At 56.9% G+C, this 20,817-nt stretch overlaps 1 protein-coding gene across 2 annotated transcripts in view; it reads left to right on the forward strand.

Annotated features, from left to right (window-relative positions):
• The first annotated feature begins 487 nt into the window (after nucleotides 1-487).
• Nucleotides 488-20,817, forward strand: part of FOXP4 (forkhead box P4) — a 31,893-nt gene continuing 11,563 nt past the window's right edge. The window contains exons 1-7 of one of the 2 annotated variants that reach the window (XM_012722835.1): nucleotides 488-713; nucleotides 11,823-11,918; nucleotides 17,641-17,763; nucleotides 18,288-18,374; nucleotides 19,809-19,956; nucleotides 20,052-20,265; nucleotides 20,560-20,664. In XM_012722835.1, coding sequence (XP_012578289.1) covers nucleotides 501-713; nucleotides 11,823-11,918; nucleotides 17,641-17,763; nucleotides 18,288-18,374; nucleotides 19,809-19,956; nucleotides 20,052-20,265; nucleotides 20,560-20,664 — 986 coding nt within the window. In that variant the 5' untranslated portion in view covers nucleotides 488-500. The remainder of the gene's footprint in view (nucleotides 714-11,822; nucleotides 11,919-17,640; nucleotides 17,764-18,287; nucleotides 18,375-19,808; nucleotides 19,957-20,051; nucleotides 20,266-20,559; nucleotides 20,665-20,817) is intronic. The other variant, XM_004673461.2, reaches the window with a different exon arrangement.

Below are 20,817 nucleotides of genomic sequence, written 5' to 3' on the forward strand. Positions count from 1 at the left end.
ATGTCCTGAGAAGGGAGACCCTTTAATTGGGCCCTGCCTTGGGGGACACCAGAGTAAACATGAAGATTATTACAGGTGTTGGGTAAGGAATAGTGAGTTATCAATAAATAGCTTATCTGTTTTCAAGTCCTTAGAATATCCTCACCACCCCCCTCCTCAGAGCCTTAGCCTAGAAGAAGTGGCCAGAACCAGAACAGGTTTAAGGTGCAGAGCGCTGGCTGAAGGTATCTACCCTCCCTTGGAGGTACAGGAGAGAGGGCCAAGGGGTAGCTTTGGCTTCAGTTTGCAACAGCCCCTTCCCCCCCACCGAGGGAAGGGTAACATTCAGAAAGGGGCCCCGGGTGCCGCCTAAAGGAAGTTGAGGAAAAGATGCCCAGGACTGGGGGTGGGGGCCTTGAGGGGTACCAGTGGCTGCCGGGGGAACCCTTCCTGCCCTCCCAGCCTCATGCCTCAGCCCTCCCCTGTGTTTCTCCTCCCCTTCCAGGTCCCGCTAGAGCGACATGATGGTGGAATCCGCCTCGGAGACAATCAGGTCGGCCCCATCTGGTCAGAATGGTGTGGGCAGCCTCTCCGGGCAGGTGGATGGCGGCGGCGGTGGCGGGGCCGGATCGGCGGGCGCAGCTGGAGGCAGTGTGGGCAGAGACACAGCTGCCAGCGCGGACAGCAATGGCGAGATGAGCCCCGCAGAGCTGCTGCACTTCCAGCAGCAACAGGTAGGCACCGGTGCCCCTCCCGGCGGCCTTCTTCCCACTGCCCTGAGGCCTCTGGGCTCACAGCTCATCCTCACCTGCACATTGTCGACAATGTCGGGCCCACAGGAACTTCATCTGTGCCCTCCCATTCTAGTGGTCACCCTAAGATTGGGGGAGAGCCCTGCTTCCAGGAAAGAAAACTAGAACTGAGGGGGCGAAGGGGCACTGAGATCATGGAGCTTAGGACAGTCCCAGCAATGTCCTGGGCAGCAACTTGAGGGTGTGTGTCTTGGGTGGGTGGTGGCTTGTATTCTCTTGCACGCTGACCAAGTTACAGGGTGGGGGCATCTTGTGTTGCATAAAATACAAAAGTAGCTTTACTTTTGTATTGTAAAACCTTCCCCACCTCTGTCTAGGCCCCTGACCCAAGCTGCAAATAGATTAAACTTGCAGGTGCCAGAGGCCCAGATGGTCGGGGGGGTAGGGGGGGCTGGGGGGGGGGAGGAAGGCCTTTGTTTTTAGGGCTCAGACTGCAAACCCTTGTCTATGTCCCTTTCCTTCTGCCACCTCTCCTCTGCTGCGGGTCCCCCTCCAAACTACTGCAGTTTTGAGAGTTCAAGAAGGATCAGCCTCCTTGAGGATTGAGAGGCCTGAGGGCGGGGAGCCTGATTGGGTGATGACAGGGGCCCAGGTCCTAGCCCCACCTAGAAAAAAGGGAGAATCTGTGCTCGACAAGTTCAGAAGAACCGGCCCAGCCTGCCCTGGCTTTGGGATTCCTCTCTTATTTGCCTCTGTGTTTCTCAGATCACTGACAGTGGCCCTGGGCTCTGCTGAGAAGAGAAAAAGTGGGGTCCTGCACGCTCCTCCCTGCCCCTGCCTCATGCTCACAGGTGCATGTCCCCACATTGCCCTCCTCGCGCTGCTCAACCAGGTTCACCCTGGTGCTCCTCTCTCCACACTCCCAAAGGGACCTTCCCCACCACAGTCCTTTGAACAGAGGTCGGACGGGAAGCAAGACTGTCAGAAGCCCAGCGCCCGGCTCTGAGTTGGTCAGCCTTCACTAACAGGAATTCCAATTCCAGGAGTCCCTAGAGGCTGGTTAAGTGTCAGCCAGCTGCTTGCCAATGATGTGACCTAGGCCAAGTCACGGGCCTCACAGAGCCTTGCCTTCTTGCTGCTAAAATTACAGGGTTGCTAGGATTAGGTGCACTTGGGGTATGGAATCCCTGTATGCACCGATGGGTTGATGCAGACATGAACGGAACTTCCAACTTTAAAATTCACCTCCTCCTGCAAACAGTGAAGGCTTAAACAGGACGGGCTTGGCTCCTGGTCTCTGGGTGATGGTCTTTGTGAATTTGTTGGCATCTCCCAAGCTTTTCTAAGCATTGCAGTCTCTGGGGAAGAGACCTCCAGAGTCTATGCAATCTGTCTATGAGGACAGAAGGTCAGAGGGCAGAATCCTACCTTTTCTCAAAATAATCACAAAACACACCCCACCAGCAGTCTCCAAGGCCACCCATTTTGTATGGCCAACTCTTCCCCAGCCACACCTCTGTGTAGACAGAGCTATGAAGAATTTTGAAATGGGTGGAGGGGGTTGCACGGAGGAAAATAAGAAGTGAAGAGTGACACAGATGTCTGCTCAACTGGGGAGATGAACGGGGCAGGGAGAGGCAGCACCGTCTGCGCCGATCGGCTTCTCCGCCCTGCACGCACACCGCGGCTTTCACTGTCCTTTCCACGTTCCAGTTATTCCTGTTTGTTCTGGGGAATATCCCAAAGTCCTGGAAAATCCTATATCTGTTTCACAAATAAACTGGGGTGGAGATTTGGAGGCCTGCAGAGGACTGTTTTATCCATTTGGGTTCACTATGGGCGTAGTGCCCAGGGCCAAGGAAAATATTTGAGACTTTAGAAAGGTTTTGTTGGCTCCAAACTCGGAAAAGAACCCTGCAAAATTAAAATTACAAAACTGTCCATTAAAATGAAATAGTCCATGGACCATCCTTCCACCTCCAATATACAAATGAAGCTTTGGGGGCCACACTTCATGGTACCCCAATCAACAGATGTTCCTGACCATTTGTAGGGTAAAACAAAATCACTTGCATCTGTTCGGTGCTCCGGTTTGCTCACGTATGCTGTGCCATTTAATGTCCTCCCCATCCCTGGGAGGTAGCCATTTCTATTTCGCAGTTAAGGGGCCAACCAGAGAGACCAGTGACTTGTCCAGGTGATGTGGGAAGGCTGCAGCTGGACCTTTGGTGTCCTAGTCCTAGGTCAGGGCTCAACACAGACTCCTTTTGCTCTGATCACATCCACACATCCCTCTGTGGGAGATGGGCAGAGCAAGACCAGAGACATAGTAGATGCTAAGTAAACAGCTGTTGGCAAGTGGATGAGAACACTCCATTCTCAACCTAAAAGGGCTCTCAAAACAGACAAAAGCTACACTGCCCACTGGCCCTAAGTAGCCACTCTAGACAAAGGAGGTGGGGGTGGGTCTGCTGGCTGTGAACTCCTCCTCCTCCTCCTCCTCCCCATGTCGCCTTGAGTTACCGGGCCTCGCCCCTCTGTCTGTCCGTCTGTCTTCCCTGTCTCTGCTCTGGGTAAACAGCCCTAGAAATGCAGTCTTGGCCCTTGGGAGTAATGAGTTGACAGAGGGAAGCGAGAGATAAACAGGGAGCCTCGCAAGTCAGGCCGGTGACAGGACTTTCGGCTGAAGCAAACAGTGCTGCAGAGGGCAGCCTCGTCACTTTGGAACAAGAGCAGGAGCTGCTTTCCATGCCCCCACAGGCCGGGCCTTGTTTTAAACAGAGGTGGGGTGGGGTGACACGGCTGACGCGAGAGGGGGGGTCCCTGGCCAGCTGCCCCGTTTCACCACTCAGCGCTCCCTCCTCCCAGCCCCCTTACTGTGAGTAACCAAAGTGCACCACCTCCACGCTGCCCTTGGGGCTTCCACTGGGGCTTCGTTCACCCTGTCTACCCTGGGGAAGGCTCTGGGGAGCAGCAGGCCTGGGAACGTGCTTGGCTCAGCAAACATGCATTGAACCTCATTTTGCACAGGGTGTCCTGCTGACCAGCTGGAGTTGTGGTCCCCAGCTGCTGTTAAAGAATACCCTGGACCCGGTAGACGTGCCAGCTGCCCGTCAGTCGCGTCCTACACCGTGGCCAGGCCTACTTCCTTGTTGCCCCTGTGTATTTCCCCTCCGTGGTGGCTGTTTTCCCTCTGAAGGTTGCCTTGCATTTTATCCTAGTCTGAGTTCACCCTTGTGGAAATGTGCCCAGTGTGCGGGGGACTCCACAAATACCCTGTGGGCTTTCAGTGCGGACAGTGAGGCCTGGGAGGAGTGTGTGCCAGCTTTGGGAGGGGGAGGACATGGCGAGACCTTGGGGCCAGGCGTGGGGGCAGGGCGGGCAGAACTGCTGGCGTGGTGGCGGCCAGGGCCTCTGGAGCGGGCACTCCCATTGTCCTTGGGTTTCAGGGGTGACAGGTCAGCGAGGGTCAGGGGAGGGTTGCCTAGCGGCTGGGAACTCCCACTGCAGTTGCCATGGCAATGGGGCCAAATCCCACCCTGTTCACATCCTGTGAGGAGATTCAAAAGGGTTGGGGGGCTCTGCACATTAATGAATCTTTACCTCACCCCACTCCAAAGAAATGGGGGAGGGGGTCAGGGAGTCGGGTGGACTGGGAGAAGAATGGAGGAGATTTCTGTTTTCCTTCCCCATCTGGCTCTCCTCTGCCCAAGCTCCTGGGGGTGGGGAGAAGGAGAAAGGGGAGGTTTCAGAGGTAAACTGGCCCCTGCACCCCCCCTTGCACACTGTCACACTCTGTCAACAGTTGTCTTTGATCTCTGGCCCCACACCTTCTGGAGCCCCTTTCTGGGAGATGCTGGGGGCCTGGAGAGAGTTGGGTTTTCCTTCTTCGATCAGCAGAGGCCTGACCTCAGCTGCTGGGGCAGGATTTAGAAAGTGCCCCTCCCTCCTCTGGGAATAGAGGCAGGGGCTGAGTCCTGGGCCAGAGTGCTGGGTGCCCCAGGTGGGGTTGAGGGAGGAAGCTGTGTCAGGAGAGGGCCTCCCCCCACCCCACTGCTATACCCTCCTGAGCCAGAGGCTGCTTGTGTGTCTGCCTCCTAGGTCAACAATAAAAAAAGTTCTCCTGGTGGGGGAGCTCTGCTAAGGAGAGTGGGCAGAAGGTAGGAGACAGGGCCAGAGCCACGAAAGGAACCCCAGAACTTGCTTATTTGGTGCTTGGGAGGAGCCAGCCGTGTACCCACTTCTCTGGTAGGGAACTCTGAGCCCAGTCTTTTTCCTTCTCCCTCACACCCCATTTTATGCCAGCTGTCTTGTCCTTACTGACAACGATTGAGGAGACAGGGAGGAGAGGAGGGAGGCAAGTGTTTTTCTTCTGAGGGTGGCGGATTTAGCAGGAAGGATTGAGGTGAGAAGGTGGCCTCTGAGGGCCACCCTGTCAGGGCGGGACCTGGCCTGGAACCCCCAGTGGCCGAGCTGCTTTACCCCTTTATTGTGAGAAGCCCCAGTGGGAGCCCTTAGAAGGGAACTGCATCCTAGCTCAGCCTGCTGCAGAAGTGGCTGGTGTGGGGGCGGGAAGCTCCTCCCTGGAGTAGACCTGCTTCCACTCCTGATACCTCCAGGCCCGATAGAGAGCAGGCAGGCACCCCTGGGGTGCTACAGTGGACCCCCCACCGCCACTGGCAATCCCGCCCTGCACTATTTTAGCTCCCTCCTAGGCACACTGAACTCCTAGGCATTTACCTAGCTGATTTGGGCTCGGAGAGGCCAGAGGGGCTAGAACTGCACCCTGGGGTGGGCGAGGTGCTTCTGCTGGGGCACTGGAAATGGAAAAAATGAAGGAGCAGCAGCAGCGTGTTGCCTTTTCAGTTCTGTCGGGTCATTTTTAACTCTCCTCCGTGGACTAGAGGAGGCATTTTTTGACACTTGGTGGGGAAGAAGTCCCAAAGAGAGCTGTACACCCTGGGTGCGAGCCTCCCACCCACGTGGGCCTGTCTGTATCTGTGCATTGCTGGTTTTCATTTTAATGGTTCTAATTTGAGAATGCGCCGATGTCATTTTTACGAGGTTGGTGTAAAAAAAATTTACAGCCTTTTCCAAAAAGCTTTTTTTTTTTTTCCTGAGGAAAAAAGGTGTAGAATCACTTCGGGGGTTTTATGGTCTGCTCTCACCCACTCCCCCTTACCCCCCTTCTCTGTGTAATTTCATTTTTATGTCTTTGCTGGAGGATGAAGCCTGGCTGGTGGAGAACCTGGATGTCCCTGGGTCGGTGCCCTCCGTGGTTGGAGCCACTGACCTCTCACCCTATTCCCTTCACCCCTTCCTTCCAGTCTCTGCTCGGAACCAGGAGTATATGGGGACAACTTGCCTGTTGAATTCAGATCAGGATGTGCTTCCTGGGTTCCTGCATTTACTAACAGAGAGTTAGGTATCTATTCTCGGACATTATGCTGTGGCCTCCGAGCCTCCAATGATTTGTCTTCAACTGTAAGATACAGTAAAAAAAAAATCCATTGTTCCTGGTGATCCGGGCCTTGGGACTTCTCTTGGGCCTCACACTGGCCTGTTCGGTTGGCTCTTATCTGCTCATCCTAAATGTCTCCCCAGGAGGCCTCCTTTGCTCACACAGCCTAGAAAGCTACCCCCCCTCCCTGTCTCCACAGCACCCCCACCCTCTCAGAACTGGGCCCTCTCTGAGTGGTAGAGTCATCTCTCCCATTACTGGGGAGCCCTGTTAGAGCAGATACACAGGCCCCTGTGTCCTGTGTGAGTGTCCTGCGGGGCTTCTGAAAACTTCACAGATTTCTGAGATGTGAGCAGCCATGCAGTGTATAATCCTGGGGTGCAGGTGATGGGACTTTTCTGGGGGTGATTTTCAGGTTGGGATGGGCCAGCACCCCCACTTACCTTCCTTGTCCTGAATCTGGCCAACACCCAATCAAAAGTAGTCATCAAGACAATTTAGACTCAGTTTCACAGAATTAGCTAGATGCCCACACAAGAAGTTGGCTTGTTTGTTTCGGCTGCTCCTCACTGCAATCTGTATTAAACCCCAACATACTCAGGGTTACTCCCTCCTGCCTGGCCAGCTCCTTGCTCCTGGCCCCTCTGAAGAGCCCTACATTGGCCCAAGGTCCCTTGGGCAAACCACTGTGTCTCTAGAGCTCCAGTTCTCCATCGATGAAGCAAATCGCAGTAGCACTTCGAAAACCTCTTTGCTTGAGATCTAGAATAAGAATACATATAACTTGGAGCCCCTGTACAGGTAACATGAAACAATGCCGACTCTTACCCAGAAACTCCTGTGTTTTTAGGTGTGTTTACTTATTGCTGGTGTTTGACCCAGTAAGTTGATATTATGATCCACCATTAGGTCATAACAAGCAATTTGGAAATTAAAAACACTAACACAGCAGCTCACCAGGTCTGTGCTCTGGGTGAATCTGCTGTGCCATAATCTCAAGTTTAGCCCTTCAACCTTGTCTCCCTGACGACCCCATCACACGCCCTCCCCAGCACACACACACACAAGTCTGGAACCAGGAGAGAGGACCAGTCACAGCCCCGTGTTGCCTCTGTGGAGAGGATGCCTTCCCCCGGAATCCTCAGGAGACAGAAATGAGGGGTGGCCTTCTGCTGGAGACGAGAGACCCTACCACCATAAGACATGACAGAGCTCCCTGTTGCCCTCAGAACACTGCTTCATTCCCCTCCAGCCCAGCTGCCCTCCTGGACCCCATCCGTCATAAGCCATTTGTTCCTAATTGTGGAGATCCCACTAATGACTTCTGAATGGGCGATGGGGGAGGAGAGCTCAGCTTCATTAGCAAGACTCAGGTCTTAGGCATGAGGGGGAGTGGGAGGAGAGGGCTAGGAGAGTTTGGTTAGCAGTTCCCTCTGGCTAGTACTGGACAAATGACCAGGAGCTGTCTGGGAATGTGAAAGGTTAATAACAGTAACAGTAGCTAATGCCCAACAGGACCCCTGCTGCCAGTTACTGCTGAGTCCCCCGCGGGCCCTGTCTGAGGGCCCATCACAGTGGCCCTGTCTGCTAAGTACAGGCTGACTCCTATTTTGCAGAGGAAGAAAGGCTCAAAGAGGTAAAGTGACCCACCGAGGATCATTAGTATGTGGCATTAGTATGTGGTGAAGGCAGAGTTTGGATCCTGTTCTTACAGAACACTAAACCTTATCGCCCAGGCTCCTGATCTTGCACTTGGTTTTCAGTCCATGGGGTAGGAGGCGGAGGAAATTGAGGTTTAAGAGGTCAAGTGAGTCCCCGTTTCCCTCTTCCCTGAATTCCTTCTCTGTCCCCCCCCCCCCAGTTTTCTGTGACAACTTCTCCCTGGAGGGAAAAATTCTTAATTACCTTTTCCCACCCAAGGCTACATGTGGGTACCTCAGGGAAGGGAAACTGAGCCCAACTTTCTCCTAAAGAGGCCTTTCTTGGTCTAGTTTCCCCAGCTCAACCAGCTTCATCTCCCTTCATACCCAGATGGCTGGATGCACGCAAGCCCTGGGGAAGGCGAGTCGCGGGCTTTACTCGCCCATGCATGAGAAGCAGGGTACAGGGGGACTGGGCAGGGTACAGGGCAGACCCAGTATCTGGACGCTACCCCTGGCAGTGGACCTTCAGCCTCAGTTTCCTTATCTATAAGACGGAGACAGAGACTCCGGCCTTGCCTAGCCCGAGATCACAAAGCCTCAACTAAACGTGCATAGATGTGTTTTGAAAGCTGCACAGGCGCCCCCAGCCTGTGCCGGCCTCCCACATTCGGCCTTGATAACACGAATTTCACAGCGTGTTTGCCAGCACCAGCAACAGGGCGGGGCCACAGAGGATACACAACGGTGATGTCTTCACGGAGGTTACCACCTGGTGGCCAGCATCAGGGGAAGGGGGGCTGGAGCTGTCAGGGTTCCCACGCCTCTGGGGCAGCGGCCCAGTGATGTGTCAGGGCCTGGAGCCAGCAGGCAGTGTAGACTCTGACAGCCGGTGTGAGAGCGGCAGGGCTCTGCAAAGGCGCACACCTGCTGGGACATCCTGGGCCAGAGGGCGCCCACCTTGCCCTTACCCAGGCGAAAGGGGTCAGAGGGCAGGGAGGGTGGGGCAGTGACATGTTCAGGCCATCTGGAAGGGGAGCCTGGACCAGAACCCAGGGTCTGACCATTATTCCCATCCCCGGCAACAAGAAAATTACACGAAATGATTGTGCTGTCCACTGTGGCCTGCCTATCCCCAGGCACAGGCTCTGTGCAAGGCAGGTGACCCAGATGAGTGAAGAAGGGCAGGAAAGAGTAAGGGAGGGCTCTGGGGAGCATCATATCCTCCTGGCCTCTCTTGGTCATACCCCAATGCAGCCCCCACTGCAACTCGGTTTTCTGCCCCTCGGAATGATTTTGAGGGCCCTGATCCCACTGGGCCATACACTTCACAGAAATGTAACGGTATGTGTGACAGACAGCAAAACATGGAAACTATTTAGTGGTTAGTTTTGAAAGGTGGCCCATACGGTACTATAATAGATACATGGCCAGTATATATGCTGTGTGGGGTCGGAGTCTCCACCTGGGACACCCGTCATCCTCCTCGTCCACCCAGCCAACTCCATTCGGCGCCCCCTCCCCTGGGAGGTCTTCCCAGACTTCACGACGAAAATGGCCTTGTGTGAGCTCTAGGGCCTGGTGCCTCTAGGGCCTGCTCTGTCGGCTTAGCGCCAAAGCCAGGAGCTCCGGCGAGGGCCGCGGTCTGTTTTTCTGTGCGTCCCCAGCATTACCTGCACATAGCAGGCACTCAGCAGACGTGAGCCAGGAAGGGGTGAGTGGTGGGGAGCCGGGAGCCCGAGCAGGCACAGCCTTGGCCAGGCCTTGGGACTGACCTGGCTGAAGGGGTAGCCCTGGGAGAGGCCAGGTGGAAAGGCCAGAGTGAGAGGAGGGGTGGGAGGGGAGGCAAGGGTCTGTCATAGGGGGTCTCCCAGGAATGAGAATGCAAGGCCATGTTACTTTTTTCCCTGTAAATCTTGTAATTTCATGCTCCAGGGGACCACAAAGTAAGAAAGTCTATTGGGAGTGAATTCAACTCCTGGGCCGCTTCCCCCCTCGAGGAGACCGCGGGGGCTTTCCCCCTGCTGCTTCCCTCTCCACACCAGGGATCTGGGGTACTTCATCACTGTACTCCGGGTCTTCCGGGCTGACTACCTCTGAGCCATCCTCTTACTGCCTGACCTCTGACCTCTTCTTCCTCACCCTACCTCTACCATTGAAGGACAAAGAGCCTTTGCCCAGCCCATGTCATTAGGCCTGGAGGGGGTCACTAACCAGGATAAATAGAAGTGTAGACCCCTTCCTGGGACCGTTTCCCACCTCCCTCTTCTCCTCACCCCAGCCCCTTCCCACAGCCACTCAGAATGGTCTGACTCAGAAAGGTCAGATTTCCACTTTCTGAAGTGAATCTCATAGAGAAGAAATCCCAGGCCATCGTCCGGCTGTGAGGTCCAGGAGAAGGGGGGCCTCCTGGCGGGGAGCAGGCTAATCTGAAGTCCAGGTTTGCTGTGGGACACGTTCCCATAGATACACCAGTGTGTATTTGGTTACCCTCCTAAGGTAAACCAGCTTTCAGCCTCGAGGGAGGCTTAGTGGTCAGCGAGAGTGATGAGAGGGCTGCAGAGGGCGTGAGTGTGTGCTCGGTACACAGCGGGCACTCGCAAGTGTTTGCTGAGTGGCGAGCGTGTGCGAGGGCCGAGGCTCTGCTTGGCAGCACTTGGGGCGGAGAGGGGGGAAGACACCATGTGGACAGATGTGAGGAGCCAGAGTAGACACATGTCCCCACGTAGGTGCGTTGGGCACAGGGCTGTTTTGCGGGGGAGGCTGAAGGAGACAAAAGAGAAAACTGTTGAGACTCACAAGAAGGGAGAGTGGGCCCTAGGGAATGTCGCTAAGTGTCAGGCTTTGGTCCTCATCCCCAGGTATTTCCGAGATGGGCCATGCCCCAGTTTTGTAGTTCAGGAGATGGAAGCACAGCCAGAGTATGGAATAATGTCACCTTGCTGATAAGTGGCACCACTGGCTATAAACCCAGGTCTGCCTGATAGTAGAGCCCCTGGGGAAAGGCCTCCTGCTCCCCAGAAGTCTTTGGGGAGCCTGGAGGCAGATGGGTTTTGTCCATCTGGGATGTGGATTCAACACACATCCCCGCTTCTGAGCCCCCAGATGGCCCTGAGTGGCGGGATAGAGGGCTTAACTGACCTTATGGAGAACTTCCTGGGTTTCGCTGACCCCTCGCTCTCCTACCCAATTCTCACTGCCCATTCATCCACCTCCCAGGTCCACTCACTGCCCAGGACAGCTCCTTCTGTGAACTGGACACACTTCCCACCCCTACAGTGCCGGCTCAGACCAAGTCATTGTGGCTTCCAAGCCCAAGAACACACTCCCGGACTTGATGAAGCTCCCCAAGTGCCTTAAGACCCTGCATGTGACCCCCTGGATTCAGAAACCACACCGTGCTCAGACCCTGAGGCCCTCACCCCCCAGCTCTGTGTGTCCCCCAGTGTGTCCACTCCCTCAGCCCCATACTGACTGGCTAGCAGGCCAGGCGGCCTTGAAGTCAGACTGGCTGACCTCACATCCTGGCTGATCTCCCTCCAAGTTACTTAACTTCCGGAAGACTGGGCTGCCACTGCTGGTCCTTACCTCACAGCCTCGCCAGAAAGGTGTGAGCCCGATCTTGCCCATGGTGTACCACACTCTGCAGCAGTGCCTGTGGATAATACCAAGTCCACCACTGTGCTGGCTTCCTTTGTGGCCATTGCCTCTTCCATCTGCTACCCCCCCCCCCCCCGAGTCCACCAGCTCCCAGAGTGAGTTTCTATGAGCTCTGGTCCACAAACCCTGCTAGTTCCTCTCACCCTCTTCCTTTATCCTTGCCCCAAGTCAGGTGGGTCTCATCACCTTCCAACTCGCCCCCCCAAGTCCTCCCAGCTTACCTTGGCTCCTACCCTTCGTCGCCCCCAAGCTCTTCCTGAACGCTGGGCGCTGCTGACTGCTGACCTCCCACCCAGGCCTGGGTATGCTGACTTGGCCCCTATCTTGCAGGCTCTCCAGGTGGCCCGGCAGTTCCTGCTGCAGCAGGCCTCAGGCCTGAGCTCCCCTGGGAACAATGAGAGCAAGCAGTCGGCCTCTGCTGTGCAGGTGAGGAGGAGGGCCCTTGGCTGGCATTGGGCTGGGGCCAGGTCCCCGGTCAGAAGGGTGGGCCTGGCACCAGGGGAGGAAACAGCCCAGTTGCTCTTGCCAGTCCCCACTGCCAGAGAGTGGGCAGTTTTCCAGAAGGAAACACAGTGGTGCAGGCAGGGAGCCAAGGAGCTTCCACTTCTCCCATCTTCATTTGATGGCTCTGCCTTGCCCTGCTTGGCTTTTGTCTCTACCTGCTGGGCTCAGTCTCTGTACCTACCTGCCTGCCTACCGGGGCCTCCCTAGCTCTTCCCTCAGGGTCTCTCCCCTCAAGCTCGCTCCAAGCTTGTGTTTCTCCACCTCTTTGGGTCACCCTGCCTGGCCCTCTGTTCTCCTTCCAGACCCTCAGCTCTCGTGGATGCTGTGAGGTCACCGCCTCACCCCACCTTACCTCTCCCCGCCAACTCTCTAGGCTCCCCAGCTTCCTGTCTCTTGCTGTCTCTCTGTCTCTTTTGTTTTCCTTTGCACAATCTGCCCTTTTTCCCCCTCTCCCTTCCCCCAGCTTGCCGGCCCATCTGGCTGTCTGGGGGAGGGGAGATCTGTGGGGGGTGGGGGGGGTAAGCCAGGCCTTCTGTTTACCTTTTGTGTCACAAAGAACTTGGGAGAATTGCAGTCTGAGTCAGGGTTGGGTCACAACTGGGGCAGCCTACTCCCCTCCCCCTCTACAGCCAAGCTTCCTTACGTCCCCCCACACCTCCCTGCAGCAGCCTGGGAGGCTCAGAATTGGGGAGAGGATTAAGCCAGGCTTTGAAAGGAAGTTTATCTAAGGGAGGAAGGGTGGGCTAGACCCCGGCCAGAAGCTGGGGGGGCTGACCGGGGCAGGTGCTAAGGAATGGAGGGAAGTGGGGAGGAGAGTAGGAATGAGGGTGCTGGGAGAAGGACCCAGAGTTGGACTTCATCCTGAAGTGGGGGGTGGAGGGCGGTGACCCCTGTGCTCTGACTCTGCACAATATCTGGGTTTTACTTAAAACAAGCCCAGATTCCGAAAGTCATTGAAAAGTTCAAGGTGCCTTAGCAGTAAGAAGTCTTCTCTTAAAAGTCTTGAACCTAATGATTCACAGTCCCCAACAGTGGGACAAAGAGGGGTAGTGACCTGGGTGGCAGAGGGAAGGACAAAATCTGGAAAGTGAAGAATTGTGAGAAGAGACGCTCTCACACTAGGATGTTGGCAGTTTCTCGTGTCTGTGGCTTGACTGGGTCTCTGACCAGAGACCCGCGCATACACCCCCTGGGTCTGAAATAGCCCTTGGGCTGCTGCTGTTTTCTTTCCACCCAGCTTTCTGAGAACAGCGTGGGATAGACGGGGAAGCAGAAATGGCCCCCCAAACCTGGAAAGGCCTGCTGATCCAAGGCAAAAGGGAAGAAGCTTATTGGTGGCCGTAGGGGTCAGGTCAGGCACCAAGAAGGATTTTGCAGTTGGGCATGAGAGCTAGGAGATGGCACAGCAGTGAGGCTGTGGACTCTTGCTGGGAGATCCTGTCCCTCCAAACCCAAGAAGTCTCTAGATAACATAAAATGAGAGAAGTTTTGGTCCAAGGGGTAGATAAAATGACCCTTTTCTCGGGTCTTCTCTCTCCTCACTTCTTCACTTCCCAATAAATTCACACTTCCATTCATTCAACAGATACTTAGCAGTAGCTCTTATGGAACTAAATTCGCAGAGTGTTTACCATGGGGCTTACACAAAGTGCTTTGCAGGTATCATCTCATTTGATCCTCACAATCCCATAGGATAGATGCTGTTACTAGTACCATCTTGCAGATGAGCAAGTTGAGGCCCAGAGAAGTTAACTTGTGCAAAGCCACACAGCTAATGAGGCGAGCCAGGCTCGGGCACCAAACAGCGAGCTCCGGAAGGCACACAGGCCACCCTGTAACACGGCCCGTGCGCTTAGCACAGTAGTGAACACCAGCAGCCCCTGGGTTCAGAGCCCCAGCTAGAGGTTGTCAGCCTCCCGGTGATGGCCTTCTCTGGTCTCTGTCTAAACTCCCCCTGGAGCCCCAGTTGTGGATCTTCATCTCCAGCCCTAGATGTGTTTATTGCCTCACATCCCCGCCCCATCATTCAAGCTTAAAATCTCCAGAGAGGTGAGACTTCTGTTGCCAAGTGGGCTCCAGGGCCTAGAAAATCCCTTTCTGTAAATCGTAGGCTGACAGGGATGGGGAGCGAGGCCTGGGTTCCTCCCCTGCCCCGTGGAAAAGTGTTCACTTGAGTGAACTTGAGTGAAAGGGCAGGCAGCAAGACGAAAGGAAGCCCCTTTCCCTGTGGCAACCAGAGGGTGCGGGTCTGCTCACCCAGCTTGAGGCAGAGTTGCCATGCCACCCACCCCCAGCTATGCTCACCAGCCTTGTCCTAGAGCCAACATCAGAAGAGTCTGTAAAACCACACTAGACCTCCAGCCGCAGCCCAGAGGTTGCCTGCTTTGTGCCCTGGCCGGGCGAGGGCCAGCCTAGAAGGCAGTGCAGGTGGCTGGCAGTTTGGACAGTGGGACTGGGATGAGGCCTCTTAGCTCTGGCCACCTCTGTCTTACTTCGGCGCCCTTCAGGCCTACCATTCTGGTATTTCTAGAAGTTCTTCTTAGTATCTTGCCACTATCTCTCTGCTTCAACTTCAGCCCAGAACTAGTCTGAGGACTTTCTTCTGATCATTTGTGAAGGAATTTAACCTTCAACATGTATTAGCCAGATTCCCCACTCACCCAGGGACCCCAAGCAACATAATGAAGAAGTTGAGTTTGGGTCCTCGATTCTGGCACCCAGTTGCATCCATCACAACCCCCAGCCCCCCTAGTAAGCTTCCTCCCTGTCAGACCAGCACCCCGCATGGGTGGGTGGGGGTCCTGAAGGAGGGACTAGGGGCAGCTGTGGGCATTCGGCCCCAGACTTACACTGCCAGGTCTTTAGGAAGTACTTCGCTGCTCAGGCTGCTCTCCAGGCACTGACTCACGGGCCTTGCTGAGCCAGCTGGCCAATGGTGCCCATCCTAGTATATCCTAGCCTAGTGGGGGTGATGTGGGACTCCCACTCCATTCTCCAGGATGGCATAGGGTCGGGGGAGGGAGAGGACAGGGCCCACCAGCTCAGGAGATCAGCATATGCAGCCACCTCACTGACCATTCTTGACCCCATTGGCCTCCTTAGAGACAAATACACCTGGGCTAATCCATCCGTGTCTCCAAAGCTGCCTCTCCAGTAGCTCCTTGTCCAGTTGGCAAGTACCGTCGGGGCCAGGAGGCCTTCCAGGGCCATCTCTGTCATTCCCCTGTCTCCGAGTAGGAAAGCCCCAAGGAAGGAAAAGCCACATCCTTTCTTGCATGCCTCTCACAGTGACTCACTCCTGGTGCCTGGAAAATTCTTCCGGGTGTCTGATCTCAGTCTCCCAGCCTTGGGCCTGGCGCGTCTCTAGTTCAGTTCCCTCCACGAAGTGGGGGGTGGTCTGCTGCCGTGAGCTAAGTGAACTGGTGGGCATTGCCCCAGTGAGTGAAGGTGCAATAGTGGAGGAGGAAGAGGAAATCATAATAAAAAAGTGGGGAAAGGAAATCCAGAATGTTTTAAAATGTGACATTTCTCTACATCTGTATAGAATTTCAGGGCATACAAATCGCTTCCCATTGTGTCGCTTCCCATTGTGTCTTGGAAGGCAAGATAGACTTCCCAAGCCCTCAGTTTTCTCCTCTATGAAACGATGCCCCCCTCCAGGGCAGCAGGGAAGATTCAGGAGGATATCCATGAAGCCATGTCTGGCATGTGATTGGCAGTCAACAACATCCTCTTGTGTAGTCCCGTGAAGCGGGGAGGGCAGGTAGTCTGAACCCCAGTTAGCAGATGGGGAACGTGAAGTTGCTGATTTCAAATAATAGTCAACGTCAGAGGCAAGAATCTAGGTCATCCGACTCAAATACAGGCTCAGCCCCACCATGCTAGGTTCCCAGCAGGAGGAGAGAAGGGAGAATGGATCAGCCACCCACCCACCTGCCTCTGGGGCCTGCACAGCTCTGCAAGAGGCATGGCTGGTGCCTCTGTCTGCCCCCAACCCTAGGCCTCTCCTAGAGTGAGGACCTGGCTTTCCAGAGCCTTCCTTAGGCAGACCTAGCCGTAGAAGGCAGTTGACCTTCAGGGACGCCGGCCTCCCCCACCTTCAGCCCCCTGGGTGATTTAGTTTCCGCACACTCTCCTGGTTCCTTCTCAAGACCTGCTCTTGCGATGAGGGAAGCGTGTGAGCCGTGGAAGCACCGAAACCTGTGGTGTACACGGGCCCAGGTTTCAGTCCCAGCCCTGCCACTTACAGCTCCTCCTTAGAGGCCCCTTCATTCACCCAGCTTTGCCACGTCTGAACAGCTGGCTCCCCCAGGGAAGTTTGCAGCGAGATGGCTGGGCTGCCACAGGAAAGCGAGGACTGGGCTCACCCTTCATGCCACTCACCTGGAGGAGGTTGGGGTGTGGGGCTTCCCCGTGCCCTGAACCCATTGCACTTCCGTGGTTGCTCTCTGTGGGGTGATTCCCTAATTGGTAGCTTAAGACAATCCTGCCCCTGCCAGGGATCCGGAAGGCAACCAATTCCTCCCCGGCTCAGGCTCCACCGGGGGACCTAACCTGTTACATCCTGCCCAGAACAAGTCCCTGCAGGACTCACCTGCCTCTCTTCCTTGGGGCTGGCACAGGGGCTGCCTCTGATCTGCTGGGGAAGGCATTTCCGGGCTCAGGGGAGTGAAGGACTGTAGTCAGTGTCTGCTGTGTGCTGGGCACTGTGCTTGGGCTTGGGGGTGAGAGGGGTGATGAGAAAAGACTTCACGTGATTTCAGTAGCAGGTATCCCCATCGGGGCCTGTCCCGCTTACACGAGGGAAGATAGTCTTGCAACTTCCTTGCCTGTGACTGCACAGGCCTGAGGGATTCAGAGAAGGCGGGGCTGGGAAAGGAACAATATGACTGCTTTCCCCTGAACCTTTGACCTGTAGCTAGATTCACTAGTCTTACCCGGGCAGAAAGCTGCTCTACTTTGAGAATTCTGCAGGTTGCAGCTGGAAGAAGCCATCTCTTGTAGTCCAGCTAATCCCCACTTTACAGTCAAGGAAACTGATACCCAGAGAAGGCAAGTGACTTGCTGGAGGACACACAAACACACCCGCGCACACACAAACACCACACTTTGAATGGCACCAGCAGCATCTCCTGACCCTCAGCCATCTGACTGGTATGCCGTGTGTGCCACTAACAGGTGTATCGATGTGACGGGTGTGAGCAGAGACAAAGTCCAGGTGGGCCTGCCGTGCGGGCCCCTGTTGAGTCCTCCCCTAGGCTTGCAGACTCCCCTCCCGGCATTGTAGTTGGTGTTTGCAGAATAGGCCGGGAAAGGCCCAGTGCGGCCCTCTGCAGATGGGAGGCCCCACCACAGCACTGACGTCTGCGCAGCGTCGCTCGCTCGGGTCCCATCTCCCTGCGCCGAGGGGTAGCACATCCACAGTAACGCGGCAGGCTGTGCTCTAAGTGTGAGCTCTGAGAACCTCAAGCGGCAGGCGCCGTGGCTACTGCTGTTTCAGAGACCAACGTCCAGAATCGGGAGGAGAGTCACTTGTCCAAAGCTAACGGGTGGCGCATCAGAGCTGAACCCAGGCAGTGGCGCTCCTGTGTCGGGCTTTGGGCGCGGCCCTCCCCGAGGAGCTGGCTAACGCCCTCTCCCACAGGTGCCAGTGTCGGTGGCCATGATGTCCCCGCAGATGCTTACTCCCCAGCAGATGCAGCAGATCCTGTCACCCCCCCAGCTGCAGGCCTTGCTCCAGCAACAGCAGGCACTCATGCTCCAGCAGGTGAGTCTGGCCGCAGGGCTGCTGGGAAGTGAGGGGGGAGGGGCCCGGTAGGCACTGGCCTCCCACCTCCCACCCTGTTTACTGCCAACATCACCCAGACCCAAGGCCAAGGCCTGGCAGCAGCCAGAGCCTCTGCTTAGACTGGCCTCATCTGCATTCCTCCAGGGCAGCCAGGGTGGGGTCAGAGGCCAGGCCTCTCCCATAGGAACCCCCCCCCCATGGGGGAGGGCATGCTGACCCCACCACTACTTCCAGAACCCCAAGCAAGTGCACAGGACTGTAACATCCTGGCACCTTGTCCTGAATGGGAACCACCTCCCCAAGAGGCCCAGAACTGTAGGAGGAAACCCCCCTCCTCCTGCTCCCCAGACCCTGCCGGGGACCCCCTTTTAGAGCAGAGATGTCCCTACCAGCCCACTCTTGCCTCCAGGAGCCCAGTCGTGACAGGGTGGCAGTGGTTCATTCTGGGGCTACTGGCCCCAGAATAAGCCACTCCCGCCCCTGCCGTCCCCCACTCCCTTCAGCTGCAGGAATATTACAAGAAGCAGCAAGAGCAGCTCCACTTACAGCTCCTCACCCAACAGCAGGCTGGGAAGCAGCAACCCAAAGAGGTAAGGGTCCGGCAGGTCTGGGGATGACCCCCCAAGAAGCCCGGCCCCACAGCTTACAGGCCAGAGAGAACTGCCTGTGGGAAGAGTAGAAAAATGAGGACAGGGTAAGGGAGGGCACCCATCAGGGTGGGGAGAGGGGGTGGGCTCACGGCGTCATCTTGCCTCATCCCACCCACTACTCTCCTGCCTCCTGTCTGGATTACAGGCCCTGGGACCCAGGCAGAGCCCTGTGTGCCTCTGTGTCTAGTGTCTACGTGGGTGCCAGAGGGCACCCCTCTCCCGCTCCCTGTCTTGGTGACCCAGCCCCTCAGCCCTCCGCTCTGGTCCGGAGAGTTTCCCTCAGCAAACCACACACACCCCGCAGCCCCGCCCCAGCCTGCCCTTTCCTGTAACAGCCTGCCCAGCCCCTCCAGCTGTCCCCCAGTGTGCTCAGAGCTCCCCAGCCTGCAAGCCTTCCCCGAGCCTTCCCCGGGGGCCACAGGGCCTCCTGAGCTCCTGTTCAGCTCAGCCCCACCCTGCGTCCAGACAAGGATCTCCTTCCTGCTAGCCCAGTGGCAGCCAAGTTCTGAGTTACCTCTTCCCAGAAGGCTGCCCTGCAGACCCAGTCTCCCCCTCAGTGGCCTTACGATTGCTGTATTACCTCTAGGGGGGCGTTGAATCGCCACCCCCCTCGCCCCCACCCCACCCTCCAGGCAGGCAGGCAGGCAGAGGCATCTCTGCCTCCCAGGCACCCAGGACGTGCTTGACTCCCAGAGCTCAGAAGAGACTTGCTGACAGCCTGACTTGTCAGTGCCTGTGTGAAGAACTCAATCTGGGGGAGACTGACCCAGAGCGGGAGTGAGCGAGTGCAGCCGGGGCAGCGGCCTGACGGGTCTCCCCGAGCTTGGCCCCCATCACCCGCCGAGGCTGATGGTCTTTTCCAAGTCCATCGGACTCCTCATTCTCTGTATCTAAGGAGCAGAAGAGGAGAGGAGCTGGAGGGGAGGTGGCCCCTCCTCGGAGAAGGGGGGCACCCCGGGCATGTGGGAAGGGTGCCCGCCAGGCGGGAGTGGCCCCCAGAGGCTGACAGGCTCATCGATCATCCTGATGAGCGCCCCCCCAGGCGTGCGCACAGCTGCGGTGCGGGAGCTGAGGAGCGGAAGGAGGGAGGCGGGAGCAGGCTGGCGTCGTGCTGCGTGTCTGGGGCCGGCTGTGTGTGAGTGCGCGCGTCCGTGCGCGCGCCCGTGCGTGCGTGCGTGCGTGTGTTTACTGCGAGGAGGCATGCAGCCCTATGGAAGCTGGGCCGGGAGCAGAGAAGCCACAGCTGCAGACGCAGCAACGACAGCCCCAGGGACTGAGAGGCCGTGGGAGGGGGTGGCCGCAGGGTGGGGGCCAGATGGCACGCCTGAGGCTGACGGCACCCCTCTCTGCCCGCCCCCTCGGGCCCCCCACCAGGCACTGGGGAACAAGCAGCTGGCCTTCCAGCAGCAGCTCCTGCAAATGCAACAGTTGCAGCAACAGCATCTGCTCAACCTGCAGAGACAAGGGCTGGTCAGCCTGCAGCCCAACCAAGCCTCCGGGCCTCTCCAGACCCTCCCGCAAGGTGAGTGGCCGTCCTCTCCGCCTGGGGGTAAGGTGGGGAGGCCCCGTGGGTGCGTGCTCCGGGCCCTGCCAGCCCCCTGCCTCCCTCTCCCACAGCAGCCGTGTGCCCGACCGACCTGCCCCAGCTGTGGAAGGGCGAGGGTGCCCCTGGGCAGCCTGCGGAGGACAACGTCAAGCAGGAGGGGCTGGACCTCACTGGCACGGCCACCACCGCTACCTCGTTTGCCGCCCCCCCCAAAGTCTCACCTCCCCTCTCCCACCACACCCTGCCCAACGGACAGCCCACTGTGCTCACACCTCGGAGAGACAGGTATAAGTAAGCCCAGGGTGGGAAAGGGCCCTGCACACTGGCCACGGGCAGACCTGGACCCCAAGGGACAGCACCGTGGTGGGAGCCAAAAGGAGGGTGTTGCTCAGGGACCCAGCAGTCCGCCTCCTCGGAGTACGCAACATTGTTTGGCCATCAGGAAATCCTTATTAGAGTTTTAAAAAGAAGAAGGAAAAAAAAAAACCCACTATCAGCAGGGGAGCTGGGGCTGAGCTGGACCCAGGGCCACTGCAGGCTTCAGGGGCTCTGACCGCCACCTCCCGCCTGCCCTGCCAGCTCTTCCCACGAGGAGGCGCCTGGCTCCCACCCCCTCTACGGACACGGAGAGTGCAAGTGGCCGGGCTGTGAGACCCTGTGTGAGGACCTGGGCCAGTTCATCAAGTAGGTGTCTGCCACTCTCCTCTCCCTTAATACCCTGCTGCGGGGCTCCTCACCCCCAGCCTGCCACCCAGTCTGCCCCTTCTTGACCTTCAGCCGCTGGCTTGCCCCCCATTCTCACCCCAGGAGGGCCTAGTCCTTTCTCTCTTACCCCCC

The sequence above is a fragment of the Condylura cristata genome, unplaced genomic scaffold, assembly GCF_000260355.1.
Source record: "Condylura cristata isolate star-nosed mole 26May11 unplaced genomic scaffold, ConCri1.0 scaffold00001, whole genome shotgun sequence".
Classification (NCBI taxonomy): Eukaryota; Metazoa; Chordata; class Mammalia; order Eulipotyphla; family Talpidae; genus Condylura; species Condylura cristata.